Genomic DNA, 14143 nt, shown 5'->3' on the forward strand with positions numbered 1-14143 from the left:
CTGTTCTCCGCCTTGACAGCAGTCTTTGTCTTAGAAAACTGTAGTCCTACAGAACAGCATTGTGCTTTTCTACGGCAAGGATTTATTATCACAAATTATGACTTTGTCACAAAATGATGCAGATAATGAATCGTAAGTCGTAATGATAAGTGATAATCGTAAGTCTTGCAAGGAACGTGAGTCGCTACCGGTAGCTTCACTAACTTTCACGCACACAGGACACAGTGAACTCGAGAGATTTTGTTCTACTATTGAGTGCAATATTTATATTACTAATTTTCTGTTTTCTGTTCTAGATCGCGATAAACAACGAAAAAGAAGCTAATTGTACCCAGACAGCAGTGGCGACAGAGTCACTAGCACTGTATACCATTTAAGTCAATCTAACAGGCTCTGTAGAGCTATCACTAGTCGTTCATATATTTCTCGAATAAAAACATTTGTTTCAGATTGCACAGAAATTTCAACGAAATTAACAGCTTTATGTCGTTCCCTAAATGATGCAGTATTCTATGTTTTGTTTGTTTTTCAAAATCAAGAGGAGCAAAATATGCCTCTCTAAAATGTACTCTAAAACATATTCACCTTCATCACCTGTGCTTTTCTTGCATCTTGCTCATAGACGTAAACTTTCAATGTACTTCTTCAAAAGCTCTCGCTAAGACTCTAATTTATGCTAATGAAAACCTCTCATTATTTATAAGATTTGTGGTAATCAAAAATTCGCTTATTGCCGTGGACTGAATATTACCTTATGACATGTAGCAGTTGTTTCAAAGAGCATCGGCAAAAGTAGTAACGAAAGCACCGCAAAGTTGGGAACCACTTAAGCATATAGATATTTGAAGGTAAGGAAAACTGAAGTTTGTCCACTACAACTCACACATTGTAACACTACAGCAAGATGTCAGTGAGTAACGGAGTGAAGATGAGTAATGGATTTTTTAATTGTTTTGGGAAAATCATCTTTACTTTGTTTCCATTAAGACGAAAACAAGCATCGGTGTGGTGGAAAAATCCTGTCAACACACTCACTGACTGCTCATTAAGATGCGACGACGGATAACGCTCAGTACGAAGAGAAGAATGAGAACCAAAGCAGTACCGAGAAAAAAGTGCGCAGGATGGAAAAGGGGATGAAAGTGGAAAATTAATTTTTTTATGGATGTTCTATCGCATCGAATATCGCGGAGCAATCCTCTAACTATTCGAATAAGTTGAAGGGAGGAAGAAAAAACAGAGGGATAATCGGGCCATCCAAGAAGAGACAAGGCTTCGGAGAGTCAGGAGGTAGTGTAATCCGTTGGATGTTTGAAGTAAGGAATGATCAACCAAAGATAAAGCACAAAATTTTTTCCAAACCTCGCCTGTCGATACAGTACATAGAAGATTTATGAAAATACGCTATTGGAACAAAAGCAATTCATTCGTCAGTCCTCATTTAAATGGAAATCTTGGAGAATTCATATAGAATTCATGAAAGAGCAAGAACTGCAGTTATTGGTCAACGTTCAGGCCATTTACTTTACAAATTTACGGCATTTCACGACATTTTTATCTTCTCTTTGGGGTGTGTTGAGCTACAAATTTGGATTCAACCTCATTACATACTAATTTCAAGACGTTTAAATAGAACAGATAAGAGCCTGGATCTGCTGAATGATTGTCTAATATAATCGGAACAAAAGCCCTACTAATACAAGAACCCTTAAGGGAGACAACAATCTTAATTACTGCGGTCCAATCCAGATTAATTTATTTTGCCTATGTTCTTCAGATTGGAAAATATCAAATATAAATTCTCATGACTTGTGCGAACTGTTGCCATTTCAGAACCGTTTTCGTTATTGGGCTGCTACCTCCTGAAACGAAGTACTTGAAAATGAGGCAGTGTTCAGTTGTTTATGTCTCGTCTTTAAACTTGTGGATCTCGTATAAATCGTAAGCTTGTTTACTACACTATAGATACGTGGTTACTACAATGTAGGCAATAAATTCGAAGGAAAGAAGGAAACTAATGTATGGCTGAATCCGCCGAAAACTTGGAAACCATGGAAAACGGCAGGAACGTCAAATGCTATTTTTTATAAAGCCTTATTACAATTTACTTAAGATTCTCACACTTTGAATTCTCCTAACTACTACAATTACATTGCAGTAACCAGGAGACTTCTAAGTAAATTCCTTGTGTATCTGTTATTATAACGGGACGGAAAGAATAAAAATTTGTGTTAAAGCACTGGAACATCAGCAGAGAAACGATAGTCAAAACTTCAAACAGAAGATAGAGGATTTCCGTTAGCGTTTAATCTTTTAGTTTCCACTGGATGAGCAAAAATCACCAGGTAGATCATGAGCTGTCGAATTTAAATATGTGTTTTTCTCTTCTAATGAACGGACACAGCTGAGGAAAGTTATGAAAAATTGTTAAGGGTTAGGAGGAAAAGGCATAAGATCGCAATCATCGCCGAATACCCTTTGGCACGCCGGCAACTCCAAGAAGTATATTTTATCCTGCTCTTTACCGGACCAAGCATGGACCTCAAACCATCAAAACCACCGGAGAAATAATATAAAATCCAGTATATGATGTTAGTATTGCTAGGTGTGGAATGACACAGAAATCCTTTAAGAAACAACATAAACTCATATTATAAAATGAAGTCGTCGTAGACAACCTTCAACGGTGATAAAACGGTTGGAACGGGTGGTTCAATTCTTAGCTAGCCGTCCATCTTCAATCCGAGATGACTGATATCCTCGGTGAGAACATCGCACACTTCGCGAGGCCACCGCATCTCGGCCTCCATTCCCTGAGGAGTCGAGAGCTTACCCTGCTGAAACCTGCCACGACAGCGACCGAACAAATTAAAAAAGCTGTCCTTTTCAGACTTTCTCAGCAAAAGAATCACATTTCAAGGGAGAAGCATTACTGAATAAAGAGTGTAGGTATTCTGTGGCAAAGAAAAGATGGAAAACTTGCTCGAGTTCAAAGCTACCATTTTGCTCGAGTTCATATGGCTGCAGTGAAGATGGGGGACAAGATTCTTCAAGACAGAGACAATATCACTCAGCAAGGTTATCTAGATAAAAAACTGCAAATATTATATATATGGTAAAACAAAGCAATGTGACAATGAAAACAAAGCCTGTTTTGTAACAACGTGCATATGATTTTTGGTCAGCTAACTTCCCGAAACGACCATTTTCTCCACCGGAATTATTGTTACTGTTACTTCCTGCGGAGAATGGGCTACGAAAAGTTTGCTGCCAATTACAAAAAGACTACTGTTTCTATCCACTCCAATATTTCGGATTCTAATCGAGCTAAGATTGTCAAGTGGGCGATTCCGTCAGAAATGAGTAAGCAACACCAAAGACTGAAGTTGCAACTGAAATCTTATGATTACGGTTACCACAATACTGGAGAATCAATCAAGACGATAATTCGTGTCCTAGTCCACTTCGCCTCAACGGAATCCTCTGTCCGGTCTAATTTCCGAACGCGCAGCAAATACTTGAGTTATAAAGAGGAACGAGCGGGAATTATTGGTGAGTTTTTGGCGTAGCTCAAAAAACAGTAGGCTTAGGAGTTTGTGCAGTGGAGCTCAACGATCATACTCATCGCACAATGGAGTTAAAATCCCAGTGCATTCCAATCATCAGAATGAATACGGTCATCTTCCTGAAGGGACATTTTACACAATGTTCTTTTAAAAATTTTCCTCTATCACAAATGCACCTGCCTAAAAAAATGAAAACTGTTTCCGAATGAAAGACTAACAACGGCGTCTAACTACTCGGTACAGAGTGTTTACGTTTCTAAGGCTCCAGCGAAGCCATGTAAACCAAATGTATCTCACCGCCGCGTTCGTTAATCATTTCTTAATGCTAACTGGATTGAAATGTAGCAGAGGATAGTGAACTTGAAATTAAGGCTGAACAAATTGTCGGAAAGAATTGGAACAGCTAAAACCATCTTCAACGATAAGAGTGCACTTCAGTGCTGAATGTGTGTGTGCTGAAGAAATTTGCGTTCTTCGAAGAGCAGTAGAGCAGCGGCAGAGCTTCTCCCACGCCAGAGCACTAAGATACGAAACGAAAATCGCCTAATGCACGCAAATCGCCGTCAGTCCAGACGCAGCAACTACGATGTGTAAATGAGGAATTCGTGTTGAAGAGGCTGACACCTTGTTTATGGATTGTTCATAGAAGTTTGTTTGCTCCAGAGAATCCTAAAAGTTGGACCTGCAAAAGGTAAATATAGTCAAAATAGCACTTGGTAAGTCGACCAGCATCATCTCTCACAGAAGAGTAGTAGAACTAAATGGACAACTCTTCCTTAATCGTCCTCCTCTACAACAAACTCGAATGATTATTTCCAGTGCCCATTTTCTTCTTTTCCTCTTCCAATTTTCTAATTTCTATTTAAATAGCTTCATTTGACATGGTGGCTATCTTCCCATACGAAATTTCTGAACGCATAATCGGAAAGACCATGTCGTTTCATTTTTGCTCATAGCTATAAGTGGAAAAAAGCTCCTGCGCGTGTCTACCGGAAAATGAGACAGGATTAGACGCGCCGCATGACGCCACCTTATTTATTCAAACCAGCTGTCCTTATATAAACATTTCAAGACGAAGTAATGGAAGAGAATCATGGCTACTCGCTCACGCAATAAATGAGCGCGTTGGGCGTCCACGAGTGCCATTCTATCATATACAGAGAGGTACTTTCGCACTCTTGGTTTCGGATCCCAAAAGAGTTATAAGGAGAGGACGTGCGGTTTGGAATCTCTGCCGCACCTTTTTATTTTCATATAAATCTGGAAAAAAATATTTTAAGAAATCTCTAGGAAATACTCATTCTCAAATTGAAAATCACATCCTCCTCCTCCTAGCCACCAACTTTAGGGTAGTGGTGGCAGTTGCGCACGACGTAAAGCGGTAGGACCCTCGCTCATCTTCGCATCCTGATGGCGAAATCGCGTGAGGACGATTCCAGAAAAAAAGCTTTTCAGTATACAGAACAACAGTAAATGATCATTACGTCTCCGCTTCCAGGCAACAACGAAGAAAAAAGTGCGAAAGCTTCGTGAAAATACACGCATACTCTTCTGTGCGTTACTGAACATTCTGGTTTTATTTCGAACACTCATTTCCAAATATGGAAATAAAAGCACAGAGAGAAAAACGCTGCCTATAGTTGATCGAACTAATCCAACAATATCAACGACCGAGTCCGTTGCTCAAGAATGAGAGGCAAATTCAAGGCTCCCACCGCAAAAACAACAACGGAGGAGTTTAACCGTGGAAACAGCGCACAATGGTGCATTCCTCTGGAGACTCTCCATTAGGGAGAGGGAGGAGTTGTTGTTTGAAAAGAAGATTAACGGCGGCCAACAAAGTTCGGCCAGAAGGAAGATCTTACTGAAATTATTGAATTAATTAGCCAGTCAGAGATAAACTAATCAACGTCCTAGAACGGCAAAATGGAAAATTCAGAGTACAAGCATAATCTTAGTTCCTAGAAGATATAGGTACGGTAGCGATCGTAGTTGGCTCCGGTACGACTGGATAGATAACTTCTCGTAGTAAGTAAACACTTTTGCGAAATTATTGCAAAACAGGTATGCATGAATTCACAGAAGTCCGGTGTGTGCTTGTGACGGTCACTACCACTGCTTATCCACTTCCGTTCAGTTTCACTTCTGACTTGTGAAAAACGTGGGACGCGTATACTAACTTTCCAGCACGCTCAATTTTAATTACCCTACTTCTTCCTTGCTTTAACGTCACATGATGTTCGTCTTGCTCACTTCTTTTCACTCTAACCAGATCTAATCTAATCAGGGGGGTGGATCTGGATAGATTACTTGTTGAGTGACCTCCACCAGCAATCAACAGCCCTCTCACAGCCGAACACAGAGCATTCAAGTTATATTCAGGGCGAAAAGAATCATGTAAACCCATACAATCTTCGGGGTGATGAGGTAAGTCATTACCTGACAAAGCTGAACGGATACGCGCGTATGAAATTCAGCGAAAATGGTTGTCTTCAAGTACTGACAAGACAGTCTGAGGATCTTCGAATGTAGTAGCACCAGTAAAACATACACTGCACATAGCGAAGAAATGAAAAGATTTTCGAGGAAATGAGTAGTGCAACAAAATGAGCTTATCGCAGTAGTAACTTAGACCATTGTCAATCGGCACTTCACGCCATGTGTTGCGCTGCGACAAAAATGGTCCGATCATGGTTTCCATCTTCACTGCGTTGAACGTTATCGGAACATTGACCAATGGTAGTGTGCAGCCCCCCCCACCCCTTGACGGATTGAACGTGAATAAACGTCCAATCAACCTCAATTTGGACCTCCGAAGATGCCGAAAAAACCGAAACGTGAGGCTAATGAGGGTTCCTTCCAAAAATATCGTACGGACACTATTAGGAAAGATAGAGAGAAGTGTGCCGAAGTTCCAAAGCACAAGAACGTTTCAACTGACTACACAGCTTAGAAATCTATTGGACGTCCCTGTGTCTTTGTACGTCCTATATTCGCCACTTTAAAGGTCATAACTCTTTGGGGTGAGCAATTCTTACGATGGTATTGATGGGAACGTGACATCCTTCCCTCAAGGACACATCTGCTTGGCCTGTTTGCTTCTAGGAAGACAAGCCTGCAGAAGTTATTTGATGTAGCAATTGCGCCACTATTATATATAAGGATGCTCTTGCCTTAAACAGTCGTATCCGGCTAAAGGACGTTACAAAACAGAAATTTTCTACTCTTTCTTTCTTGTACTGTCATTTCGTTTAGAAAGATGACAGCGTTACTTTAATGCCAATGGAATGTTAAGAGGGAAAACTTGAGATACAAGGGCTGGAAGAAAAAAACTTACTTCTCTTCCTATCTCCCTTCAGTCTCCAGCGAGCCCATTGTTCTGAATCGTTCTATGCGGCTAAGGTCAGTTTTCTGAACAAGTCCTAAAATATTGGGTTTTGACCATTACTGAGTGAGATAGACAAAAAAAGACACATACGCCATGACGAATTCTCAGCAGTCGTCCGTAATCATGTAACTATTATTAAGCTCAATTATTCTAAATGAGACGAAACCCTACGACCTTACAGTGCCTAATATTTATCATTCAGCGATCCGTTTGACTTCATCAGCTCCCATCTGAGTGCGGCACCAGCGAGAATTTTTACTGCTACATCAATGTCCTTTCTTCGCGTTTGTTTCTGTCTCTACCGCATTTAGCGAATCGTTATCATACTTTTTATGTCGGACACAAAGGATAATATTACGTTCCGATTCTCGACGATGCATTGTTAGAAGTAGCTTGGTGTCGTAGTCCGTTTTTTGTTCCTTTTTTCCATTCTTTCGCCTTCATTTTTCTCCCTCTATTAATCAAGATGTTATTAACTAATATTTAGCATGTTTTGCTTTCCAATAACAATCTTTCTACGCTTGAACTTTATCGCCAAATCGCAGTGCTATTAGTTACCCTTTGTGGAATCCATTTCTGCACTCTCCCTAACGTCCTAGAAAATTGTGACAAATGGCACACAAATGCTGTTGGACAAGGACACGAACAAGCACCATTCGCCCTGCTCATAGAGCAAAAACATAACTAATGCAAGTAATATTCGGATAGAACGAGGGGGAAGGTTAAGACTAAATGGCTGCATGTGATTAGAAACCTCAAACGGTTCGGTAGAAACCATGAATCAACATTGATGACGGAAATTTTCAACCCTAGAAAGTTTGAGGGGAATGTCTGACTAACCATTTTCCTATCCTCTAGTAATTGTTGAGTTTGTATAAAAAAAAGTAATACATTTAGTGTAAAGGGAAAGAAAATTCTTTACGTTACTTCGCTTGTACTCATCCTTATTCTACGTTTTTAGGCGACATGTGTCATTCTACTCCAAGGCACGGAAACATCAAACAACAACAACAACAACAATAACAACAGCAACAATTGCAACAACAACTGCTGTTGATCACTAGAAGATGATTGAAGATAAAAAATCTAAGCAAACAACGGATCACTGATTCAATCGTATAGACACTTGTACCCAGCGTGCTCAATGAACCTCGCAGAGAAAAAAAAAAACAAAATGGCCATGCAGTTACGGATAGCACGGCGATAAATTACGCTCGAATTCTGCCCCTTTCTCACGAAAATAACGTTCCTCTTTAAGGAATAAACAAGTAAATCATTTGCGACATGTGGTTTCCTGATTCACGCAATTCTTTAGTTCCGTGGTTTGCTAGGACAAGCTTATATCACGTCACAGCAATATTTTCTCCTGCTGGGCATCACACGGAATGTCTCAGAACTTCTAATGATACATGATCCAGCTAGTGGCGTTTCCTCGGAGGAGCTGCTGCAACAATTCTACTATTGTTAGAAAAAGTCCTTAAACCTATGCTAGAAAAAAAACCTATGAAAAAAAAAACCTTTCTATGAAGATATTAATGATTGTATGAAACTAGTGACTCACTTTCAATGTAGCATTGCTTGCCGTATCAGAATCAAAAACGAATGGAAATGTGCGAAAAATGTAGGGTTAAAATCCGACAATCGTGCAGAACCGCCGCCGTTACACATTTATTCACATGAAACGGATCAAAAACAGAAAAACGGAAATTATTGGCGACAAAATGAAATACAGACTATACATAACAATGGCGAAAGCAAAATGTATTGCTTTTGGCAGCACGGTGAATGGTAGATAGATAGGAAAAATTATTAGTTAATAGGGAACACCTTCGTCGAACAAAAAGTGAATTGTGAGATCCGTACAATGCATAATGTACGGCTCCATCAAAATGTATCCAAAATGGAAGATGGTACCAAGAACAATAGATATCGGAAGAGCTGGCGTCGTTTCGTCCCCTGAAATCAAAGGAACCCGTCGACCTTCCTGTAAATGGATAACATTGGCACAAGAAAGCGATAGAGCTCATAGCCGGTTTAAAGCCTTCTCCGTATATGTAGAGCCAATTCCCAACAACAGTTTGTCAGAACATAAACTTTTTGTGGCGCGGTATAGCGCGGTTGGTAAGAGTTTCACTGTGGCCGCAACATGATTGAACGGAAGTTAGAATCCGCCTTAGTGCCAAACAGCCTTTTTATTCTTCATTTTTGGTTTTACCAAGAATCAACAAATTGGTACCAGATATGTCTGGGATTATAAAAACACAGACTTGATACATCGGCTAGGTTTCGCAGGTTATTGTATAGGCTAGACGAGCGTCCGTAAACCTCAAACGATTCTGAATTGCAGTGAATGCGGTGAATCCGAAGCGGACTGATTGTCAGACACTTTAACCTCTAACCTTTATCCTTTTAAACTTGATCCGCTCAAACTGTGCTAATCTCTGCTAAGCGAACGCGGAATCATCGTGTGTTAGACAAATGTTCTACGTGCCCTTCCGAGCGCTTCTTCTATCCGTGCAACTTCGAGGTGCCGATTTCTAGCTGGAGAAGAAGGTGAACTGGAAACTAACCATTACTGAAATAAGTTAGTGTGACCAAGAGACCATAAACTACGCCCAATGCAGCTGCGATCGTTGCTCCAATGCTCCCTAAACGAGCACAGATTATTCATTCCATAATCAAAAAAAAGCCAACTCCATTCACAGTGGGTGCAAGCACTGATATATCCTTTCATTTAGGTTAATATCAGATGAACCGAAAGCCTCGTCTCCTACATCAGTCCTTTTTTCCTAATTCTTTATAGCTGATTACAGCTGCATTCAGCCGAAAAAAAAAACAACGATTAGTTAGGAAAAGTAACTAATCTGCCTCTAACTTTACCATGTCCTCGGAACACTTCGTTCCTCAAGATTACGTAGTTTTTTGTTGCAATACATATCTCATAATCGTGCTTCTGATCAAATGCACCAGGACTTTCCTGAATCTGCTCAAAAAACCGTTTATCTCATCAGAAAGATCATTACGTTTGGAGCACAACTGTGATTATTTGTCAACTCCATTTTAGCCGGAAAATCTGCCTAGAACGGTTTGTAAGATGGAGTGTAGTCGTAAGGCATTACAGAACCATCGGCCAAGTTCTGAATTTTCAAAAACCATGGCTAACTCTGTATATTTTTGATGTTGTTCCCGTACACAATGATGTGTAGTTCCAAAAATAAATCTGAACTAAATAGGATACATTGAATGCCCAAATGTTTTAGAAAATGTCGAAATATTTCCTAAACCAAAGAAGAGAGGCGGACCCCTTAAAACTCCCATGAATGCGAACATGTAGCGCAGAGTTCGGATTTTTCAAGGAAAGGAATAATGGAATCTGCTTACCTGTAGTAGCGGCTTGTCCTACGAGGACACTGTAGAATACGAAATCGCCCATTCCAAGACGTAGAGAATCTGATGGTTGATATTGAAAAACATAAATGCACTAATCGTGACTAACATTGATTTTTTTCAGTATCTTATCCTTTAAAATATTGGGAAGTTCTCAAGCACTTAGACGACTTATATAGGAGGAAAAGAAGCGATGTTTTAACAGGTATATTTTTCGAAAAGAAGCTCACTAGCATCATTCAACGCATCAGCCGCTGTTACAGAGGCTCTCTCGATATCGTCTGAATCCTCTGCAAGTATAAACGTTTCCAATGATTCATAAAACAATGACTAGTTGAATGTGAGTATTACCACCAGTGGTTGAAAGGTCATAACTGCCGCTACAAGAAGAAGACGACGAGCTTTCGAGCACTTTCTTGTGTTGTGACTGTGAGTAAAACGTTAAGAAGCATTCAAATGAACAGACTTGACGACTTAAGGGCGCAACAGAAAAATGAAGGACCATAAGCTCCGAAGACACCTTGCTATTATGAAAATTTTAATCAGATGCAAAACGAGTTAATTCATATATACTGAATATATTTATATTCATATATACTGTGTTTTTGTGCTGACAGAATGTAGTCAATTTTTTTCGTAGACGGTTTTTTTTTGTATATTTTTGCACTCTCTCCATTTTTGCTAACGAGCGATTCTCGATGGAGTGATTCTCGAACTTTAAATATCTTAATGTACAACGAACCCGCTCATTATTCAAAATAAAGGTTATGATCTCTTTTTCTTTTCTTAAACAACTTGTCACTTTCATCTATACATGTAAATACCTATAAGTATCGGATACTTTAGAGTTCTGTTGAAATTTTTTTAAATAATAGCCCATAGCGGTATGCGACACTATGTAGAGTGGAGTCAAGATGACATGAAGTTCAGTAGAACTGCATAAGCGGGTGTGCGTGGAACGGCGTAGCGGAGCTAGCGATCGAGGTGGACCCGTCGCGAACGGCAGCGACGGATGGTGCTAATTAGAGTCCCCTGGTTCTTAACCGCTACACTCCACCGCGCCACTTCTAGCGCTGCCGGTTTCACAATTTCACCAAACTTCAAATCGTGTTGACCCCACTATACCCGCAAAAGATTTTACGTCGTCTTTCCAGAAAAGATAAACAAAGACTGCATACCGGGCACTAGGCCACGAAATGCACAGTGGCGAAAATTATTGATATGCATTTGATGTTAGCGTCCGTAAGTTAAAAAAGAAAAGCAGGTAAACTTTCAAGAATGTTCCACCTGTTACTGCCCCACTCGATTGTCAATTAGTGCAATTGATTCTATAGCATATAGTGACTAATGTGGTCGAAAAAGCTGAACCCTGATGACTGCGTATGCGGTTGTAATAAAGGTGGTATTCTTGCCCCAGTGCGGCTCCCGAGATGGGTTAGAGTTCCCCTACGCCACTTCGAGCGCAATCGCGGGCGCGAGTTCACACATTTGCGTCAAAGTCCTGGTCGTTTAGGCTGTTTTTATTCTGCATTGGTTTTCCCAAAAACTCAGAATCAAGTGATTGGGAACTGCAAAGATAGTGTTATAGCGAAAGTATGTAGTGGTTAGTGCGTATTTTGTCAAAAAAAGTGCAATTCTGCGAAATCCAGTCCACTATTGGTTATATTTGCGAACTGCCTATTTCTTTTAGCTCAAAAACGTAATCGCAGACCACAACAGTTTAGCATGTAAAATTTAGAAGCATCCCACGAAATTGTGGACCTACCATGCTCAAAGCCTCTTTGTCATCGATGTGGTACTTTTTATCCCACGGACTTTCATCTTCGTTTTGTACTGCCACAGATGTACCATCAACTTCTGATTGAAGTTCAACGTGGACTTCATCCTCTGAACTAAGGTCGCTGTTCTTGTCTTTCTTGACCCTTCGCTCGGCTTGTTTTTTCCCAGCGTTTCTCTTTCTTTCTTCTTCAACCTTGCCCTCCAACACCTCTGCAGTATCTGCGCCTGCTGCCTGTCGTATCCGTCTTCTTAGCAACGGCTTTTCAACTTGTGGCAACGTTTCATCCTAAACGTTAAAACGCATTATACATTACACAGATATTTCAAGTTTTGCTCTAGTAAATTCATTTGTGCTTCGAAATTATGGCAGCTCACTTCACTTTCTTCAGTAGTAAGCGTGAACGTGGAGGAGTCAGAAGCAGGCGGATGGTCAGCGATACCTTTTTCTTCCTCAGCCTTTACCTCATCTTTGTCTGACTCTTCCTCGTTGCTTTCTGAGGCTTCTTCAACTTTGGCTGATTGTTTTACATCAGCTGTAAACATCAGAAACCGTAGAACCTGAAACGTCTACAGTATTAGGACGAACAGTAATGAAGATACACTGTATTCGTCATTTTTCACTCCAATCCTCTTTCCATCCCCACTTTCTCCGCAAGAGCACGAATTTTATTAGTTAATGAATAGACTACAGAGTATGTTAGCGCTTTTAGCAAAGATGTTGGGCGCATTTTACTTTTCTTCGAACCTCTCGTTTTATTCATTATTATCAACATACAAATCTGGCTTCTTCAAAACCACACAGTTACCTCACCGTTTTCCTTCATCCGAAGGCCGTTACGCAGACAGCGAGAAAGCTTTCCTAGGTCGCAAATTATGCGCTTGTATCTCAAAATTTCTGCATCAAGCCTTAGTCTGTTTTACAACGTCGGTCTATTTGAAAAATACCTATGTTTACTTTCATAAAGTAGACATTTGGAATGATACTCTTTGGGAACTTTTGAAAACTTCATATCTCAAGCAACTCAAAAATAGGTCATCAAATTCACCTTATTTTAAATCTAATAGGAACAATACGTTGCGAATGAACGTTCTGTGAGAGTTTACAAATGCTGGTGGCGGAATGAGACGTTGATTCAAGCGGCCAGAATGAAGGCCTTAAGATGTTCCAAGAGAAAAAGAAGTGAAAATGACTTAAAAAAGAGCCTTTAATTATTTTATAACGTTGTTCGGTGAAAACTTGGGGTGAATTTCCATTTTATGTGGAACTTGTGAACTCAGAAAACTAGAATGAAAGGAAAACTGGACTAGAAAACTAGAAAAACTAGAATGGGCATGTGACAGATAACAACATGAAGTATTTGCGATAGGTATAATGCAATGGTATCAATTATTCTGAAGTTCCTCTCCAGCGAAACATTTTTGTAAGCAATAATGTTTGTAGGCCAGTTTACTATTTGTGCAAAATTTCAAAATAGTTCAAAGCTCACATCGTGGCTGTAGTCGCCAGCTTTTTCTTGCACCTTTCGTAAAGGGCCTATTGGCGCAAGGACAGCGAAAATATCTGAAAGTCCATTGTTAGACCTATTCGCCTAATAAAGAGAAAGGATGGTAAATGGAAAAAATGGTAAGATGGACGGATATTTTCCGCTTGTATGTGAAAATAATATTTCCAGAAAACAAGCATAACATAAAGGATAAACAGTGGTGTTTAACACGCACTACATTTGAACCGTGGTGCATTCCCTTATACATATTCCGAGTTCAACGCCTGAGTGACGGAGTGTTGAGCTTAGTGGTATTCTGGACCGCTCAAAGTCAGTACCCAGAAAAATCATGCTATCACTCTACCTTTCCACCATTGTCCAGAGGTGTATTTCTATGTATGTTGGGCTTCATAGGTCAAGTTAGTTTCTATCATACGTTAGTGAGGGTAAATAAACTTTTCTTGTAAATGTACACTTCCAAATTTGCAAACTATCATGTTGTATAATAACTGGCTTTTTCTGTCACGTGTGTGCGTTTG

At 39.9% G+C, this 14143-nt stretch overlaps 1 protein-coding gene across 1 annotated transcript in view; it reads right to left on the minus strand.

Annotated features, from left to right (window-relative positions):
- Positions 1–8767: 8767 nt before the first annotated feature.
- RB195_014332 (uncharacterized protein) overlaps positions 8768–14143 on the minus strand; it is a gene marked incomplete at both ends in the record, with an annotated part of 11863 nt that continues 6487 nt past the window's right edge. Inside the window, 8 exons of the mRNA XM_064204548.1 lie at positions 8768–8910; positions 9525–9602; positions 10336–10404; positions 10572–10631; positions 10693–10768; positions 12107–12406; positions 12496–12678; positions 13608–13681. Coding sequence (XP_064060429.1) covers positions 8768–8910; positions 9525–9602; positions 10336–10404; positions 10572–10631; positions 10693–10768; positions 12107–12406; positions 12496–12678; positions 13608–13681 — 983 coding nt within the window. The remainder of the gene's footprint in view (positions 8911–9524; positions 9603–10335; positions 10405–10571; positions 10632–10692; positions 10769–12106; positions 12407–12495; positions 12679–13607; positions 13682–14143) is intronic.

This window comes from Necator americanus, chromosome V (genome assembly GCF_031761385.1).
Source record: "Necator americanus strain Aroian chromosome V, whole genome shotgun sequence".
In the NCBI taxonomy this organism is placed as follows: Eukaryota; Metazoa; Nematoda; class Chromadorea; order Rhabditida; family Ancylostomatidae; genus Necator; species Necator americanus.